At 53.8% G+C, this 17,820-nt stretch overlaps 1 protein-coding gene across 3 annotated transcripts; it reads right to left on the bottom strand.

Moving 5' to 3' along the window:
* Positions 1–3,064: 3,064 nt before the first annotated feature.
* On the bottom strand, positions 3,065–14,407 carry PRRT4 (proline rich transmembrane protein 4). Of its 3 annotated transcripts, none has more exons than XM_054559758.1 (6): positions 14,337–14,407; positions 13,103–13,221; positions 12,110–12,833; positions 11,919–12,023; positions 11,450–11,569; positions 3,065–5,440 (listed from the first exon to the last, which is right to left on the bottom strand). In XM_054559758.1, exons 3-6 carry the CDS (start codon positions 12,759–12,761, stop codon positions 3,618–3,620), a joined length of 2,700 nt encoding a protein of 899 aa, XP_054415733.1. In that variant the 5' UTR covers positions 12,762–12,833; positions 13,103–13,221; positions 14,337–14,407; the 3' UTR covers positions 3,065–3,617. The 3 variants fall into 3 exon arrangements, with proteins under 3 accessions (XP_054415733.1, XP_054415731.1, XP_054415730.1); XM_054559756.1 differs by lacking the exon at positions 14,337–14,407 and adding an exon at positions 14,081–14,264; XM_054559755.1 differs by lacking the exon at positions 14,337–14,407 and adding an exon at positions 14,081–14,264 and having other exon boundaries at positions 13,103–13,625.
* Positions 14,408–17,820: the final 3,413 nt, after the last annotated feature.

The raw sequence follows: 17,820 nt of genomic DNA on the forward strand, positions 1-17,820 counted from the left end.
CGCCACTGCACTGCAGCCTGGGTGACAGAGCGAGACCCCATCTCAAAACAACAACAATAAAAATTTAAAAATAAATTTAAAAATATTACTCAGGAAACGAAGCTTTGAAATACAAAACAGATTTTTAAGGCTACTATGTTAATCCTATCCAGGATAAAGAGAAACAAACAGACAAAGGCAATGGGATGGGTCATGTAACAAAGTTGGTTTGGGACTCCACATCCTCCCTCTTCCTTCTCCTTTCCTCCTGCCCACTCCTATCACCTCAGGAATTAAAATTCCACCCCCAAAGATTAAATTGTGAGCTTCAGAACCCCAGCTAAGGGGAAGCCTTCCTAGTCCTGGCTGCAGTCTGTACAAGGAAAACAATCTTGAGAAGATTGTTCCAATATTCCTTTGTGAGACCCTCCACAAGTGCTAAGTTTTAAATAGCTCTGATCCAAATCTTCCTTAATTTAGGACAAATCTAACTGTGTCTCTATGCCCATCAGGGGGCAGCAGCCACCCACAGTGCAGGGTTCTGTGCCCTTCTGGGAGGACAACAGTGCAGCTGACCCTTTCCACCCTCCCCATGGTTCAGACCTGGTTCCCCGATCTGTCTCTCAGCCCCATCCCCTCCAATCCATTTCTATCAGGGCGGGCAATGGTTCTTTCCTCAGGGATATTTGCTCATCCATCTACCCAAGACACATGCAGCAATCTTTATTAAATAGCAGGCGCTGTGCTACCCTGCATCACACCAGCAATGTGGCTTCCAGGGGAAATAAACTGCTGGCCTCCTCCTCATCCATCACTGTGCAGGAGCCAGGGAAGGAAGTAAGGGAGGCCTGGGCTGTTCTCAGCCAGCCTCTTCCAGATCCCATCCCTCTAGCTCCACTCCCCCTGGCAAGCTAAACCTTCTTATAATACAGAATAGTTCTTGGCCTTAGCACTTGTCACAACTATAATTAATTACTTGTGCTATTGTGATTATTTATGTCATTAGTTGTTTAACATCTGCCTTCCCCCAACAGGCTTTCAATTTCGTAAATTCATGGCTGGTGTCTACCTCGTTCACCTGTCTATTCCCAGCACCTAGTACATCATAGGCATTCAGTAAATATTCTTTAAGAGATTGAATGAATGAATAAATGAATGAATGTGAGTTTGTCTTTCAGTCCCCACAATACCAAGACTTGGAACTGAAGGGTGTAGGCATTAGGATCTACCTGGATTCTTCCTGGGAAACCCACTCTGGGTAAGGGATGAGGCATGAGACAAAAGGAAAGGGTCCTCTAAACAAAATTTTGGCCTCTTTATGAAGTAAAAGGGCTGAGGTTATCCTTGCTGAGGAAAATCAAAGAAGTGTTGGAGCTGGCGAACACCGAGCTGTATTCCCTCAACTCCCTCCTGCCTCCCCCCAACTCCATTTAGAGCTGCCACACAGAAAAGGAGTGTATGTGCACAAGTGTGTGTGTGTGTGTGTGTGTGTGTGTGTGAAAGACAGAGAGAGAGAGAGACCAATAGGCCAACAGAGAGACTGGCTGGGGTATTCAGGGCTTGGACTGCTCTTTTGGGAAGTGTGTGCATGAACTCAAGGACCCTTGATGGGGAGAGTGAGTGAGAGAGAGAGGAGCTGGCAAGGACCAGTGTGAGGAAGAGATGGCATGGAGGAGCTGAGTGTGAGCAGAGGCAGATGAGAGGCAGATGGAAGAGTGAGTGGGAAAGAAAGGGAGCAGTTTCTCAGAGCAGCAACACTCCTTGCATGATACAAAGCAACTCTGATGCTGGGCCCACTGCAGCCACTACGACACCAGTGAGAAATGCCCGTAATTAGGAGGTTGGCAGTTTTCTGGGCCTCAGCCCAGAGTGAGGATGCAGCAAGAATTTCTGAGCCAAGCTGAGCCAGGTGATGGAGAAGACGCAATCAAAACCATTCTAGTCCCATTCCTCCACCACACCGGCACCACCTCCCTTCCATTTCTCTTCCCCACTATGATTCTCCCTCTCCTCCAAACACAACTGATTCCCCTCCTGCATCTGAGGTCCCAGGCCCTGGACGCTCCTCTCAGCCAAGACAGATGTTCATCTGCAAGGAGAGTAGTGCTTGAATTCTTACACTCCTGCATTGGACCTGGTCTGGGCGAGGGCTCTACCCTCTCCTGGCTTCCCTGCCTGCTTCCCTCTTGGCTCCCAAGCCTCCCTTCCAGTCCCCAGGAGCTGATGGTCAAAGTTGAAAGAAAAAATCACGAGGTTCCTGTGTTTCCACTTTGAGCCTAGTGTGTATGTTCCTGCAGGTCTCCCTGTGATATGCAGGACAGCTGCCAAAACACTGTCAGATTTTTGTTTTCAAACCTAATCCACAACCCTGTTTTTGTGCTACACGGAACCACTGCATTTTAGCCAAATGACAAACACACACCACGGAGCGCAGAGCCAAATGCTCCAGGTAAGGGAGGGATTACAGACTGCCTGGTGGTTGGATGTGTTTGTGGGTCTCTCACTGTGAATTTTGCTACAGGAGCTGGCTGGGCTGGACAGGCTTTCTCCAGGGAGGATCTACACCTATTAGATATGAGAGTTCTTCAGAAGGGGGAGGGGGTTGAAGAGCCCCTGTTGGTGGGTGAAAAGGTAGAAAGGTAGTTTCCTCTTTGTGGATCCCAAACTGTGGGAACATGGCAGGGAGGTTGCTGGGGATCCCAGCTCAAGGTGACCAGGAACTTTTACATGCGTCTCAATATTTCCATGAAGGACTTGACTCCTAACTAGTCCCCAGCCAATTGTCTACCAGGACCTGAAGCCGACTCCTAAGAATGCAGGCATTTCCACCAATGACAGTAGAGTTTCTGCCTCACCTCCCAGGGCGATGTCCCATCTGTGTGAAAAGCCACTTCCCAACGATTCAGAAGAGTCTTCGAGGGGCTGCTCCCAGTAACCCCACTCATCTCATCCCAGAAACAGGACAAGACTCATTGGTCTTGTATGAAGGTCCCTGGGGTCTGGAATGGACCCACCCCACCCAAGAGCTGCTTCTCTTCCACTAGTGATGGAATCACTGGTGCTGTTGCTCAATCGAGTTTTCCCAAAAAAGTCAGACCTTGCTCCTCTGAAAATATTTTATTGATAAATTAACTTTAAGAGCATTCCCCTCCCACCCAACTGCTATAAAGTCTCCTAGATGGGTCATGGACCCCTGTGGGTGTCACATGGAGGACAGGGAGTCCCACTCACACAGGGGTAGGATTCCTAGGCATGACAAAGGTGGGTAGGGGGCCTGAGGCAGGTCCCAGGGTCCTCTGAGGACAGCCCCTCTCACTCAGCACCAGAGTGGGGAGTGGTGGTCAGGAGTGGAGCACCTTGGAGCTTTATTGCTGGTGAATGCCAAGGAAAATGGGACCCCTGCCAGCCTAGATTTGCAGCTGAGGGCATCAGCACCCAGGGCTCCAGAGAAGGTGGCACTGATTCCAAATCAATAGAGCCTGGCTGCTGACCCACCCACCCAGGGACCCCTGGATGGGGAAGGAAGCTGGAGAGGTATCTGAGCTAGGCAGGATTGGGAAAGGGTTACAGTGTGCAGGTCTCGGGCAGGGCAGGCGCCAGAAAGGGGCATATCGCAGGGTAGCAAGGTGGCCACCTCTTCACAGGTCTATGGTGTCGCTGCCCACGCTCAGCTCGTCGATCTGTCGGCAGGCGTCCAGAAACTGCTCCTGCAGCAAGGCCTCCTCGGCCTGCAGCTCAGAAGCAGGCTCTGGGGAGTCGCGAGAGGGTGGGGACAGGGCCTGGTAGGATCCTGAGGCCGGGAGGCTGGGGCTGCTTCCTGAGGGCCGCGGGGGACTGAGGACGCAGACCAGAGGGCAGCGCGGGGGCCTGTCGGGGCTGGAACACAGCAGCATGGACGAGCTGTCCCGCGAGAGTCCGCGGAACGAGCCAGATGAGACGCTGCTGCCTGTGGGCCAAGCCCCGGGGGAGGGGAGCTCCGGGGGCGCAGGGGGGCCAGGGGCCTCCCCTGATCTCTCACTGGGCCTGCCCCCGGTCTCCAGCGAGGCGGTGCGGTAGAGGCCGAGCCCAGGCAGAGCGTCCTCAAAGGCAGGGCCCTGGAAGAGGCCAGGCGCGAGCAAGGCCTCGCTGCAGAGGGCCTCCTCGATGCTGCGTCGCAGGTTGATTGGGGAGGGCGGGCGGAAGTCCACGGTGTAATCGCTGCAGGGAGAGGAAGCCGGGGACCGGGCCGGGTTGGCAGCCGCGCCTTCGAAGCCCCGGCAACCTCCGCCCTGGAGTAGGAGGTCTGGGCCTGGCCCTGCTAGCGCGCACAGCTGCAGCAGCTCCGCGTCGCTGCGAGCGATGGCGCTCCCCAGGGGCTCCTTGTCCGGGGGCCCAGTGACCCAGCCTCCCGGCAGCAGCGGAGCCGCGTGGCCCGGGGACAAGCGGAAGAGCTTGGCCCAGCAGCGCGGCGGCACGCGAGGACTGCAGAGAGCGGGGTAGAGGCCCAGCAGCGCCAACGGGAGCGCGACGCCCACCTCGCCCAGGCGCAGGCCTAGCTGGAAGGCCCACCAGGGCCAGGGCCCTTCCAGGCCGGGTTGGCCGCCGTAGCCCAGGGCGTGCAGCACCTCATAGCCCTGTAGGGCTCCGCTCAGCAGCCCGAAGGTGCCCGCCACCGGGGCCGTGCGCGCCGCGCGCCGCCAGGACTCCCGCGGGGCGAAGGGGCTGCGCACCTGCGGCAGGGGTGTGGCGCCCTTGAAGCCCGACCCCCCCAGGGGCGCCCCGGCCCGCCGCCGCCGCCCGCCCCAGCAGGAGAGCGCCAGCAGCAGCCCCGAAAGGAAAGCGGCGAGGAAAGCGTGCATCCCGCGCGAGGCGAGCCGCAGGGGCCGCAGCGGGCGATGCGCGGCGCTCCCGAGGGCCGCGGCGGCCGCCAGCCCCAGCCCCAGGAGCAGCAGCGCAGCCAGGCCGGCGGGGCACCGTGGCGGGCGCGGCCGGGCCAGCAGCAGGCAGGCCAGCCCCAGGCCGGCAGCTAGGCAGGGCAGCGGAAGGTCCTGCAGCAGCAGCCAGGCGAGCGCGGGCAGTCGATCCCTGTGCCCATAGGCGTCGTAGAAGAGCGGGAAGGCCCGCGTGGTCCCGGCCGACAGCAGCAGCAGGTCCAGCAGCGCCAGGCAGGGGGCGCCGGGCGGGCAGCGCCAGGGCAAGAGGGCCAGAGCCAGCAGCGCCAGCAGGGCAACCAGGCCGAAGAGCGCGCCTACCCCGTACACGTGGGCCTCCCAGGCCAGCCCCCAGCGAGCCCTGGCCTCTGCCCAGTCAGCCTCCAGGGTCAGGAAAAAGAGGGGCCTCGGCGCCTCGGGAGGCTGCCCCTCGCGTTCAGGCAATTCTCCCACGCTGCAGGACCCTGGCCCACACTCTGGCTGCCCCGAAGGGTTCCCGAGGCTGGCGGGAGGAGAGAGGTCATCTGGGCCAGAAGTGGGGACTGTGGGGTCTGTGGGCAAAGAACGTTTGGCTGAGGCAATGAATGATGCAGGCCTCCCCCTACCCACCCCACAAGCAGTAGCCTGAATGCCAGTCAGAGTCCCCTGATGTATGCAAGACACACTTGTCTTACATATGAGACTCACCCCCACCTCTTGGCCTCTCACCTTTCCCTCCCCAGCTCCCCTATTCAGTGTCCTCGCTGGAGTTTCAGCTGTCATCCTTCCCCTCTTCCTTCTCCTACTTTTCCCCCTCTGCCTGGGCCCCCCAGCTCCCTGCTGGGCTCCTTTGTGATTCTACTAAAGAGTTTTTCTTTGAAGTCACAGAACTTTACAACTGGAAGGAGCCTTAGACACCCCCTCCCGTTCAATCCCCCCGCCCGAAGGGAAGCTTTATGAGAACAGGGATTTTTGTTTCTTTGCTCACATCTGGATCTCCATACTTAAATTAGTTTCTGTCACAGTTAGAATTTAGCAGATATTCATTGACTAAATGAATCCCTGTACTTGCCAGATGCAGATACTGAAGCTCTTCTGAGAGGCAAAGTGACCTGCCCAAGGTCACAAATGGGCAGATCTGCACCTAGAACCCAGGTCTGAACATCAGTCTGAGCCCCTTTCTGTGATTCCAAAGCCTCTTTCTAACATTAGTGTGCTTATCTGTTGTTCTGCACCCCTGACTCCCAACCCCCAACTTAGTGCTAGGAGGAGCTTTCCCTGCCCTTTTTCAACTACTCCTCCACCTTGTCTCCATCTCAAGGAAAAGCCCACACGTGTGCATACACACACACGCACACACACACACACACATACATCAGGGGAGAGGTAAGACAATGCTGTCTCAGCACTCTGAGGAAAACATCATTTCTCCTTATTCATTGGCCTTCCTGCCTGCTACACCCCAACCCTTAGCCTATCCATGGCAGTGACCCCATCCTGCCTCATCCACAAAGCCATTGGTCTGTCTTAATATAGATGCCTCCATGCTTCTCCCCACACTGTACAGAAGGTGACATTGAGATGGACTCCCCCAGGTCTCAAAACGTGCCCTTAGGAACTCCCAGGGAGAAATTCTTGGGGACATCATAGTGGGATAAAATGCCATCTAAGTAAGTGAGCCCCTCAGTTGCTCTGGGGTTTGCTATCTTGGGTCCCTAGCCCCATCCTGTGCTCCAACACCTTCCCATATCCCTTGGAAAAAGGGAAGTCAACTAAGAGAGGGTGAGGAGTAAGATCCTTAATTCTACTCTTCTGGAGCAAGAGAAGAGTCGGGTAGAGTTAGACTCAAGGATTCTCCCCAGGGCCAGGCAGCAAGGGAAGATCCTGGAAGCTGAACCTCTATCTGCCCTCACCTACAGATTCAGCAGGACCGCAGCCACAGGCAACGATGGAAGAAGAAAGGGTGGTGGTGAAGGATGTGGACAGCCTGGCAGGGATGGGTAGGTGGACAAAAGACAGATGTGGAATGTGAGGGGAGGGTGCCTGACAATCACCCAACTGCCTGGCCCTGCCCTGGCCATGCCCTAGCTGGACAACACAGGAAGACCCCAGGAGCACCGCCAGCCACAGGCAGGGCCAGCTCATGCAGGGGACACTCAAAACATAACAGTTCTAGGCCGGGCGTGGTGGCTCATGCCTATAATCCCAGCACTTTGGGAGGCCGTGGCGAGCAGATCACCTGAGGTCAGGAGTTTGAAACCAGCCTGGCCAACACGGCAAAACCCCATCTCTACTAAAAATACAAAAATTAGCCAGGCGTGGTGGCACACGCCTGTAATCCTAGCTACTCTGGAGGCTGAGGCAGGAGAATCGCTTGAACCGGGGAGGCGGAGGTTGCAGTGAACAGAGATCGCGCCTCCGCACTCCAGCCTGGGTGACAGAGCGAGACTCTGGCTCAAAAAAAAAAACAAAAAACAAAAACAAAACAAAAAACAAAACACACACACACAACAGTTCTTAAAATTAATAAATACATAAAAGATAAAAAACATAAGAGTTCTGAGAACAAGGAAAAGGAAGGAGTGAGGGGGCTGGGAGGTGGCTCTGAGAGAAGGAAAGGGAAGATGGAATTGGACAACTGGGGAGGGCAGAAAGGAAGCAGCCAAAACATTAAATATACACAGCTCACTGCCAACTGCAAGTGGCTGCATGCACCCTGGTTCCCATTCCATCACATCCTCAAATCTGAAATGAGTAAGAGTACCTATGGCATAGGACTGTTGTGAGAAAAATGAGACAACGTGTGTAAAACTCTGGAGAACCTGGTGCATAATGATCCTTCAATCAAGATTGTGTCGTTATCATGATCATCAGCTAATGTTCATCACTGATCCATCATCTGTTTGTGTGTGTGTCAGTGTGACTACCTCTGGTCTCAAACAGGTTCTTGATTCAATTAACTAAAGGCTGCTGTCTGTTTTCAAAGCCTTTCACAGTCCTAAATTTGCTTAGAAAGATAACAATTAGTTAAATAGCGAACATCAACACACAGTCTTACTTTATGAACTCTGTTTAACTAATACCTTTGGGGTTTTTTGTTTGTTTGTTTGTTTGTTTGCTTTTGAGACGGAGTCTCACTTCATCGCCCAGACTGGAGTACAGTGGCATGATCTCAGCTCACTGCAACCTCCACCTCCCAGGTTCAAGCGATTCTCCTGCTTCAGCCTCCCAAGTAGCTGGGATTACAGGTGCGTGCCACCATGCCTGGCTAATTTTTATATTTTTAGTAGAGACAGAATTTCACCATATTGGCCAGGCTGGTCTCGAACTCCTGACCTTGTGATCCACCTGCCTCAGCCTCCCAAAGTGCTGGGATTACAGGCGTGAGCCACCGTGCCCGGCCAAATAATACTTTTCTGATGGCCTATCCACCCCTTAACACTAATAAAGACACCAGCCATCAATTAAACGAGAAACTACTTAGCTGGGAATGGAGAGCTTGCTGATCAGGTGGCATAGGTCTGGCAATGGCAGGATCAAATGCACACACCACCTCACCCCTCATTCTTTGGTCCCTTCAGATGCCCTTGCCCAACGCACTTCCTCTGCAAAGTGATTGGGTTTGCTGCATCTCTGTTTGGCCTCTGTGGCCTCTGCAGAGGGGCAGGAAGACATGACCTAGGAGCCCACAGTCTGCCCCAGCCTGTCACCCCCTTACCACACCCTCTTTGTTCACTGTACGGATAAGTGCAGCTGTCAGAGGTTGGCTCCAATTCACCCTCTTCCATCTTTACTTCTCACCCATGGGCCACAGGAAACCTTATCTCTCATCTCTATACCTAAGCTCTATGGCAACTACAGCAAATTTCAACATTCATAAGAATCCAGGCTGGGCTGGTGGCTCACGCCTGTAATCCCAGCACTTTGGGAGGCTGAGGCGGGCAGATCACAAGGTCAGGAGTTCCAGACCAGACTGGCCAACATGGTGAAACCTCGTGTCTACTAAAAATACAAAAATTAGCCGGGCATGGTGGTGGGCACCTGTAGTCCCAGATACTCAGGAGGCTGAGGCAGGAGAATCGCTTGAACCCGGAGGATGCAGTGAGCTGAGATCACACCACTGCACTCCAGCCTGGGCAACAGAGCAAGACTCTATCTCAAAATAAATAAATAAATAAATAATAAAATAAAATAAATCCAGAAAAGGAATAAAAACCAGATAACAGGCAAAGTACAGGGATGGCTCAAGTGTCATAAAAGGAGTTCTGAATTAGAAACACTGATCCCATGCTCTGCATGCCCCACACTGGTCCAGGTGTGAATGGGGACAGGTGGAAAAAAAACCTGGCTTCTGCCTTTGTAGGGTCCATTTGACCTCATCTCCCATCTCCCCATTGGAGGCTTCTCCAGAAAGAGCCTTCAGTTTTCCCCAAAAGAGTCCAGAAGATAGTCATCTCTGTTCCTCCCTTCCCAGGATCCCTCTCCTGAGCAAGCCTCCTTTACTGGGAGGTCCCTTTCTGGCCCTGTGGGCCCTCTTGACCTCAGTGGCGAGGAGGAGAGGAGATAGCAATGTGAATAACTGGTGAGGCAGGCGCTGGCTAGGGAGGGGTTGTGGGAGGGAACAGTTTGATTCATGGAAAAGTCAGGCCTGATTATCCACCAGCTGCCCAGATCAAAGGGCTGGGAATCATGTCTCCACTCTGGATGCTGGAAGCTACAGCCCATTCAGTGGCCTGGCCCCATCCCTCTCCCCACCCCCACCTCCAGGTTCATGGAGGGTGGTTACACTTTGTAGGGGTGACACTCAAAATATTTAGCAACTGAGTTGGCACAGGTGCCAGCCAATCAGAACTGACACCAGCCAGAGTGGTAAGGAAGTGGAGGGGAACCCTCTGTGGACTAAGCGAGGTGGGCACTGATTAACTGGTATGAAAGCCGCACACTGATTAACTTGATAACTGTTCTGGTATGTATGGACTGAATACAGGCTCTGTCTGAGGTGAAGGGGACCTAATGCAAGGAGGGCCTAGGAGTCAAAGGTTAGTTGCACTTAGGTTAGAAAGATTCTAGAGGCAACACAGACAGACTCCCTTTGTATGGTAACTGCTTGATACAACTACACACACACACACACACACACACACACACACACACACACACACACACTGCTGGCAAGAGCAAGGCCCACTGGCGTTCTCTCCAGGAGGCCTATAGCTCTCCTGGGTTTATTCAGAGGCGCAGTATCAGAGGCTGGGTTCCTGCAGTTACCAGGGAGGAGAGGGAATGAGGTGGGGCCGCCAGCCTGCCCGGCTGCACTGCCTCTGATACTGTCCAGACTCATTAAACCTGCCTGGCCAGCGCTGTCACCAAGGCCAACAGACTGCCAGCCAGCATCCTTCCCCTGAGGCACAGAACCTGCCCCCCACCCCCAATCACATCCTGCCCCTGCTGCACGCTGGGCTGGACAGGGGCATAGCAGGCCCCTCACCCACCATCCAAGGGAGTGTAGTGACTGTGGCTGGAGTGAGCCAGAGAACCAGGTCATGAGTTAAGTCTGGAGCTGGAAGAAGCTGGGGAGACCAGTGGTTTCCTCTGCTGAGCCTAGTGTGGGGTGACTGAGAAGTTTCACAGCCACAGTAAACCTTTTGCAGAGCAAAGCTGGGCCTGAAAGCCCCTCAGTCCCTCTGCATGACTCCCTGCCTCATCCACCAGAACCTCTCCTCCAGCACCTGTGCCCTCTGCTGTGTGGTTTGTGTTGTCCCACCACTGCCTGGGGCCAAGGCTGAGGTTTCTGAGAGGTAGGGTCTGGAAGTGGATTTGGGATGCAGTGGGGGACAGAAGCAAGGTTAATAGCTACTATTTAATGAGCCTCTACTTTGTGCCCAGCATCATGCTAAGAGCTTTGCAATAACTAGCAAGTACTATTATTAAACCCTGGGCCTATGAGAAAAATTTAGGTTCAGAGAGGTTAAATAATGTGCCTAAAGTCACTAGCTAGTGAGTAAATAAATTGTGATTCAAAGCCAGGTCTCAAGATTCCCGAGCCTGTGGTCTTTCCTCTGTACCACCAACTTGTCCGTGTGCATGTTCTGAAAGGCTTCCTTGAATGAAGGTGGCATCTGTCTGCTCAAGGTCTCCTCTTCAGTGTCTTCCCAATGAGAAACCCAGCTCTGCCCATATCTGACAGCATGTCATGTCAGATCAGATGGCAAATGAAAGAGCCCCAAGGTTGGTGGGGAGTCAGGTCAGGCAGACTGGAGTGGAGAGTGCGGTTAGTGCCAGGGCTGTGGAAATCATAAAGAAGTTCCTGTGTCTGTTTGTCCCTGATACATCTGTCTACATCCTGCTCTGCCTCTCATTGCAAAACTCTCAGGGGACCATTACTTAACTCTGTGTGGGACTTTCTCCAGCAATACTTGCTCTCAGACCATTCGTATATATCTCCATGGTGATGATGAAGAGAATGATGATTATGATTATGATGACAATGAAATCAAAGGGTCCCAGAACACTGATGAGTGACTAGCATGTAGTAAGTGCTCAATAAATAATTGTCAAGTTCAAATGAATTGGATACTTACCTAATGATGTTGTTGCAATTGAGGCAAAACTTAGGGAAGCAGCTGGGTCCAGAGGACTTGGGCTGGAGAGCTTCCTCTCCAGGGAGTATGGGGGCGGGGACAGAGTGGTACCAAGGAACCCTGCAAAGGGAGCATATGGGGCTCAAGTGCCACCCCACCAACCAGCCTTGCCTCTGGGAGTTTGGAGAAAATTACGTCCTTCCCCAGAGTTTGTCCTAAGGAAGTCACTGTCCCAGGAATTGTAGCCACATGCTAAGCTCATGTACACCATGAGCTAAGCTACAAAGAGCAAACCAGATTCAGTATGGCAAAGAGAATACTCCTTCCGTGGAAGTAATAGCCCATATCCTAGGGCCTGGAAGAAGCAATGCAAGAAAGTAAAAAAAGAAAGGTAGTTGTTAGGCTCCTAGCACAGTGCTTGGCACGTAGAGGTGTTCCACAATAGTCTATTGCAATGAAATAAACTCACCCAGAGAACCTGAAACTCCAGAGGCAGAGCTTGTGGATGTAGTTTCACCTGGGGGGCTCAGGCCAGAGAAGTTCCGGAGTGGTGACAGAGTAGTGCCAAAGAATCCTGCAAAAGAAGCCCAGGCTGAAGCTGCCTCCTACCTGCCAGGGGTGCCCAGCAGGGGCTTTCCTTGGGATGGGGTGGCTACTCACCAAAGGGTCCCAGGCGCCCAGCAATCTCTGCCAGGCTGGCCCGCAGGCTGGGCAGCAGGGGCAGCGTTCGATGCCCAAGCGTGGGGGCTGCACCTGCTCTCAGTGCCATGTCAAATTTCAGCTCCAGCTCGCCCTGGTGGGGCCTGGGAGCACTGGATGGAAGTGCTGTCACCATCAGAGCAGTGTCCCAGGTCACAGTGCTCCTCCTGGGCTGATAGGGGGCAGTGGGCCCATCGCTGGGCCCAGAGCGCCGGGATGTGGACTCCGGAAGCAGGGAGGAGGCCCGGGTCTTTGAGCCGCCTTCGGTGGAGCCCCACTCAGTGAGAGAGTTCCCTGAGGAGCCCACCAGCAATTCCCAAAGGGGGTCAGTCCTCAGCCCACTGGCCACCTCTTCCCCTGGCTCCTGGCCTGGCCCAAGAGAGAGTGGCTGGGTCTCTGTGACTGGGCTCCCCCAGACAGCAGCAGGTCCCCGAAGATGGAATTTGAAGTTAAGTCCCAGGTTGAGAGACAGCATAGAGGCCTCACTTTGAGGTGCGGGGGTCAAAGTGGTGACAGGGGCACCTGGGATGGAGGAGGTGGGCTGGGGGCCCACAGTAGCAGCAAACAGGATGCAGCAGAACAGTCCCAGCCCTAGACAGCCATGCCTGGCCATGGCCCCACCTGGCTTCGGGTGGCCTTGGTGGGCAGGGACTCAGTTATTCAGCACCTTTTGAGGAGGAAGGTCCTGGAGAGAGGAGAGGCCCTGTGAGCCCTGGCTGTGGCCACCCTCTTCCCTTTCCCAGGATCGGATGCCCCAGAGAGAGGCTTCTGATCTCAGAGAAGCAGGTAGTGTGGGCAGGATGCAAAGTGTCCTGCCCATGGCTCTGGCTCCTCTTGCCGGGCCCTTCCTGTACCTTCAGGCCCCAGCACAAATTCCTGCCTGGGGGTTCCTCCTTCCCCCTCTGCTCATGCAGAAACTGGGGTCTGACTGCAACCAGGGGCCCTCATCCTTACCTAGTAGCAAAAGGGATGGACTTGGGCTTCCAGAAGTGGATTCCTCTCTTCCTTCCCTCTGCTGAGCCTCATGTATTTACGGAGGCTGTAGTTTGCCAAGCACCCTTCTGGGCGTGTAACTGTGAACAAGCAAGCCCTTCCGATGTCTTGACCTATTCCAACCCCCACCTCCCGCCCCAGCCAGAAGTGCTGGCGCCCTCACTCTCAGACCCCAGGGGGCACAGGGCCTCGGGAGGGGTGAAGCCAGCGCTGAGTGATCTGGCCCAGTAAGAAGGCCACCCAGGCTCTGGCCAGAGAAGCAAGGTTCCCAATCTGGCAGAAGCACCTTCCCTCCCGCCCCTCCCCTTTCCTGGGGCTGGGCCTGTTCCCTTCCCTAGGACCCTTGAAGTATTCAGGGGAGGGGCAGCTTGGCGATCTCCGGCTTCCTGGAGGAGAACGCCAGGCAGGCAAGCTGGGCGAACTGCAGGCAGCTGCGGCGGACTCCTACCCCCTCCCCAGAACTCTCTCCTCTGTGCGCACAAATCTGGTGGGGGAAGGGAGGGTGAGCCAGGGACACACGTGCACCCGGCACCCTTACATCACACACATAGCCACACCTAGCGCCCGCGACACACTCACCCTTCATACACCCCTGCCCCTGCACGCGCGCGCGCGCGCACACACACACACACACACTCCGTCCTGCCGAGCCACTCTCCTCCCTGCATGGGTTCAAACCCAAGCTCTGTGAGCCCCCGGCCTCCCCTGTCTCTCTCTCTCTCTCTCTCACACACACACACACACACACACACACACACACACACACACGGCATGTACTGTACAGAGAGATGCACACCCCCTACACACATTCACACACACAGACACATGCCACACACGGCCATCCCCCCACACTCGTACACGCCCACCAGCCCCCTCGCAGGCACACATGCACACACGCGCGCGCACACGCACACACACCCCCAGCCCGGACCGGCAGACCTGCTCCCCGGGGTCTCTCCCGCAGGCAGGTCTCCTCGCCGAATCTCCGAAAAGGGGCGGTCGTGGCGGCCCTGGCGCCCAGCTGGGCAACGCTCCGTGGTGTCTCACCGCTTCTCTCTGTTGTGCCCAGCGCCCCGACTGAAGATCTGGACCTCCAGCCCCCGGCACCCCCTCGCCTAGTCCAGAGACCGCAGCCTCGCCGCCCCGCTGCCCCTGATCCGCCCCCGGCCCGGCCCGCGGCCCGCAGCGCTCTCACCAGGCGGGCGGCCCGGCCCCGCGCTCCGCACTCGGCGCTCCCTCCCCGCGGCGCCGCCTCCTGGCTCCGAGCCTCGCTCCCCGGCGAAGCCGCCCGCGCCGGGGCTCCGCGGCAGCCGGCTCTGACGGCCCTCCCGCCCGCCCGCCCTCTCTCCCGCGCCCTCTCCTCCTCCTCCTCCTCCTCCTCGTCCTCCCACCCAGCCCGCCGCCCGCGGTCCCCCCACACCCGGGTGGGCAGGCAGGCGCTCACAGCAGCGCGGAGCCGCAGCCACCTCGGTGCCGGGCGCCTCCACGCGCGCTCATTCACACAGCGCTGTCAATCAGCCGCGGCGGGCGCCTCGCTGTGAGCCTGGCGAGGGCAATCACACACTCCCAGGGCTGCCCAGGACACACATCCACACGCGCGCCAGGAAACACACTCGCAGGTCGGAGGGCGCGCGCACACACGCGCACACATGGCAGCCTGCCCCAGGATGGCACCCCGGGCAATAAGAGCCCCACCGTTTGCTAAGTAGAAGTACAATGGGCAATTCTACTTCCTTTATCTCATGAGTCCTCACCGCAACCCTGTGTGTGTCGCCACTTTGCAGACAGTTAAATGAAGACACAGAAAATTACCGAATTTGCCCAAGATTGCACAGCTTGGTAGAAACTCGAACCGTCTCCCTGCCGGCCCTCTCCACCACCTGGTGGTTTTCAACAGTTGCACTGCTACACAGCAGTGCCTCCAACACTTCACAGGTGAACTGCCAAGTGCCAATCCCTGTGTGACATGTCTTTTCGCTAAAATTGATCTCTCAAAAATACTGTTTCAGAAATGTCTGCCAGAAAGAATGGTGAGCTAAGCTGCTTGTGAGAAGTGGATTACAACTGGTTTCTAGTAAGAGGTGTGAGGAGAACAGTAAAATCAAAGGCTGGGCTCAGTGGTGCACACCTGTAATTCTAGCACTTTGGGAGGCTGAGGCAGGATGATCGCTTGAGCCCTGGGGTTCAAGAACAGCCTGGGCAACATAGCAAAAGATAAAACAAAAACAAACAGCAAGCGAGCAAGCAAGCAAGCAAGAAAGAAAGAAATTATCTGGGCGTGATGGGGTATGGTGGCAGCCACCTGTAGTCCCAGCTATTTGGGAGGCTGAGACTGAAGGATTGCTTGAGCCTGCGAGGTGGAGATTGCCGTGAGCTGTGATCATACCACTACACTCCAGCCTGGGCAACAGAGCAAGACCCTGTCTCAAAAGGAAAAACAAAGAAAAAAGAGCGTGCCCCTTCACAGAAAGGAAGAGAACTCAGGCAAAAGCTGACACATGTTGAAGATGACCAAGAAAACTGAGCAGTCACTATGTATACTTCATGGAACCTGTTAAGTTGTAGTAGTGACTAATTTAAGTAGTACTGACTCATTCATGTGGTTTTGAGTCTCTAAATCCCTTCATGTTTTCTTCAAACAATGATAGTAATTTAAAAGTATCAGAACATGAAACACTTCTTCTCCCTGCACCATTTAAAACTTTCCCTCAAAATCTAAACATCCAACTGTGTGCCAAGAATGATGGCGGATGCTTTATAAGAGTCTCCTTACTTATTCATCATCACGAGCCATAGAGAGAGAAAAATTATTGTCACCATGTATAAGACCCTGAATTCCCTTTCCATCTATGTCCCCTCTCTTCTTCTCTTGAAGGTTGTGGGAGTTGCAGGGTGAGGGGCAGCAGATGGGGGGTGCTGGTGTTGCTTAAAGAGTTACCTAGGGCAGATTCTGTCTCAGTAATTGAGAGCTAGCTTAGCACTTTGTGGACATGGTCCATGACTATTTGATAAGTGAATAATGATGAATGGTTCTGGGGTCCATATGAGCAATGGGTTGCTTTTCAGAAAGGCATCTGCGTTATCACAGAGCCCTGCCAATTCATGTAAAATCAAATCAGGCCACCAACTGAACTACTCTCAGGGTCATCAATGATAAAGTCTGGGATTTATTCCAGGTCCCTTAACAAAGCATTGCAAAGGACATCTCCAGATGCACCCCCAGGGGTTATCATACCCTGCCCCCACCCCCAAGTCCATTAGGGGCTGCCTGGAGGCTGCAAACTGGGATTCAGCCTCTAATTTTCTCTCATATGCTTAATAAAAGTTATCCTACTGGAGACATTTTCTTTGAATCCTCCTCATAGAAGAGCCCATTTCCTGCTAATCATGTTCACTTAAAGACTTCTACGTGGAAAGACAGAAATAAACATATCCCAGTACTTTAAGATAGCAGTCCTCCATGACCCAGTGGGGTTATTCCCAGGAATAATTTTTAAAATATATTGAAAAAGGAAGTAAGGGTTCTGGGTTAAGATGGTAATTGAATGCATATTCAATTACCTCCCAAAACCCCACTAAAACTGCAGTAAAGAGGTTTTCAAATCAAGAGATAAACCTACAAGGATGCAAAGACCAGGAAAGGAGACAATAGCAATAGTATTTTTGAGACAGGATGGCAGGCAGTCACGCGGTTACTGACTTACCAGCCCCGAGGAAAAAGACATCCCAAACTGGCAGTGGGGAAAACCGAGAGCCAACTTGATTTACATTGCAAGGCTCTCAGAAGGCACAGAAACTGGCATTCCAAGGTATCTCCAGAACTATGGGAAAGGTTGCTAAAGTAGGGACTGAGCTGAAATACAGTTAGGTCCCTATACCTCTTCCCTAACTCCAAACCACTGGGCAACAGTCTTTCTCATATTGCAAGAGTCTGGAGGATTTTCCTCTGAGGAAGGTAAGATTGAAGGTATCTGGACCGGGGAAACTTCTGGCACAGTTGTGAACAGATATGCCAGACTGAAAATGCTGAAAACGAGGGGATTAAGTGACCAAGTCATATTGAATGCTGAATACAGAAACCCTGAGCCTTCTCCCAGAACTGGTTCCCAAAGTCGTAGGAGCAGGACCTTTGCTTCCAGGCTGGAGACTAGAAGATTCAATACTGGGGCATTTTACCAGCCTAAGAGGAAAGATCTAAAGATTCTGACATGGGGGTTCTCCAAAAACAACCTGGTTAGATCACCCTACTGTAGCAAACCCAACATGTGAGCTTGGAGTTTTCCACCAACCTCCTACCTCCATCCCTCAACCTTAATCATGACCAAAGATTACCAGACATGCAGGACATTTTCTAACACAGAAGTGAGACACAAAACAATCAGAAAAAGTAACTTAGAGAAACAAGTTATACAAAGAGAAGAGGGCACCAAAAAGATCATTGTTAATATCCTCAGAGACGTGAGAAGATACTGTATCCATGAAACAAGAATAAGATGCTATAGAAAGGAACATTCAGAGAACAGTAACAGTAACAATAATGCCTTGGAAAATAAAATGACAGCATAAACCAGGCACAGTGGCCCCATGCCTGTAATCCCAGATACTCAGGAGGCTGAGACAGCAAGATGTCTTGAGCCCAGGAGTTTAAGACCAGCCTGGACAACATAGCAAGACCATCT

This window comes from Pongo abelii, chromosome 6, assembly GCF_028885655.2.
Source record: "Pongo abelii isolate AG06213 chromosome 6, NHGRI_mPonAbe1-v2.0_pri, whole genome shotgun sequence".
NCBI lineage: Eukaryota > Metazoa > Chordata > Mammalia > Primates > Hominidae > Pongo > Pongo abelii.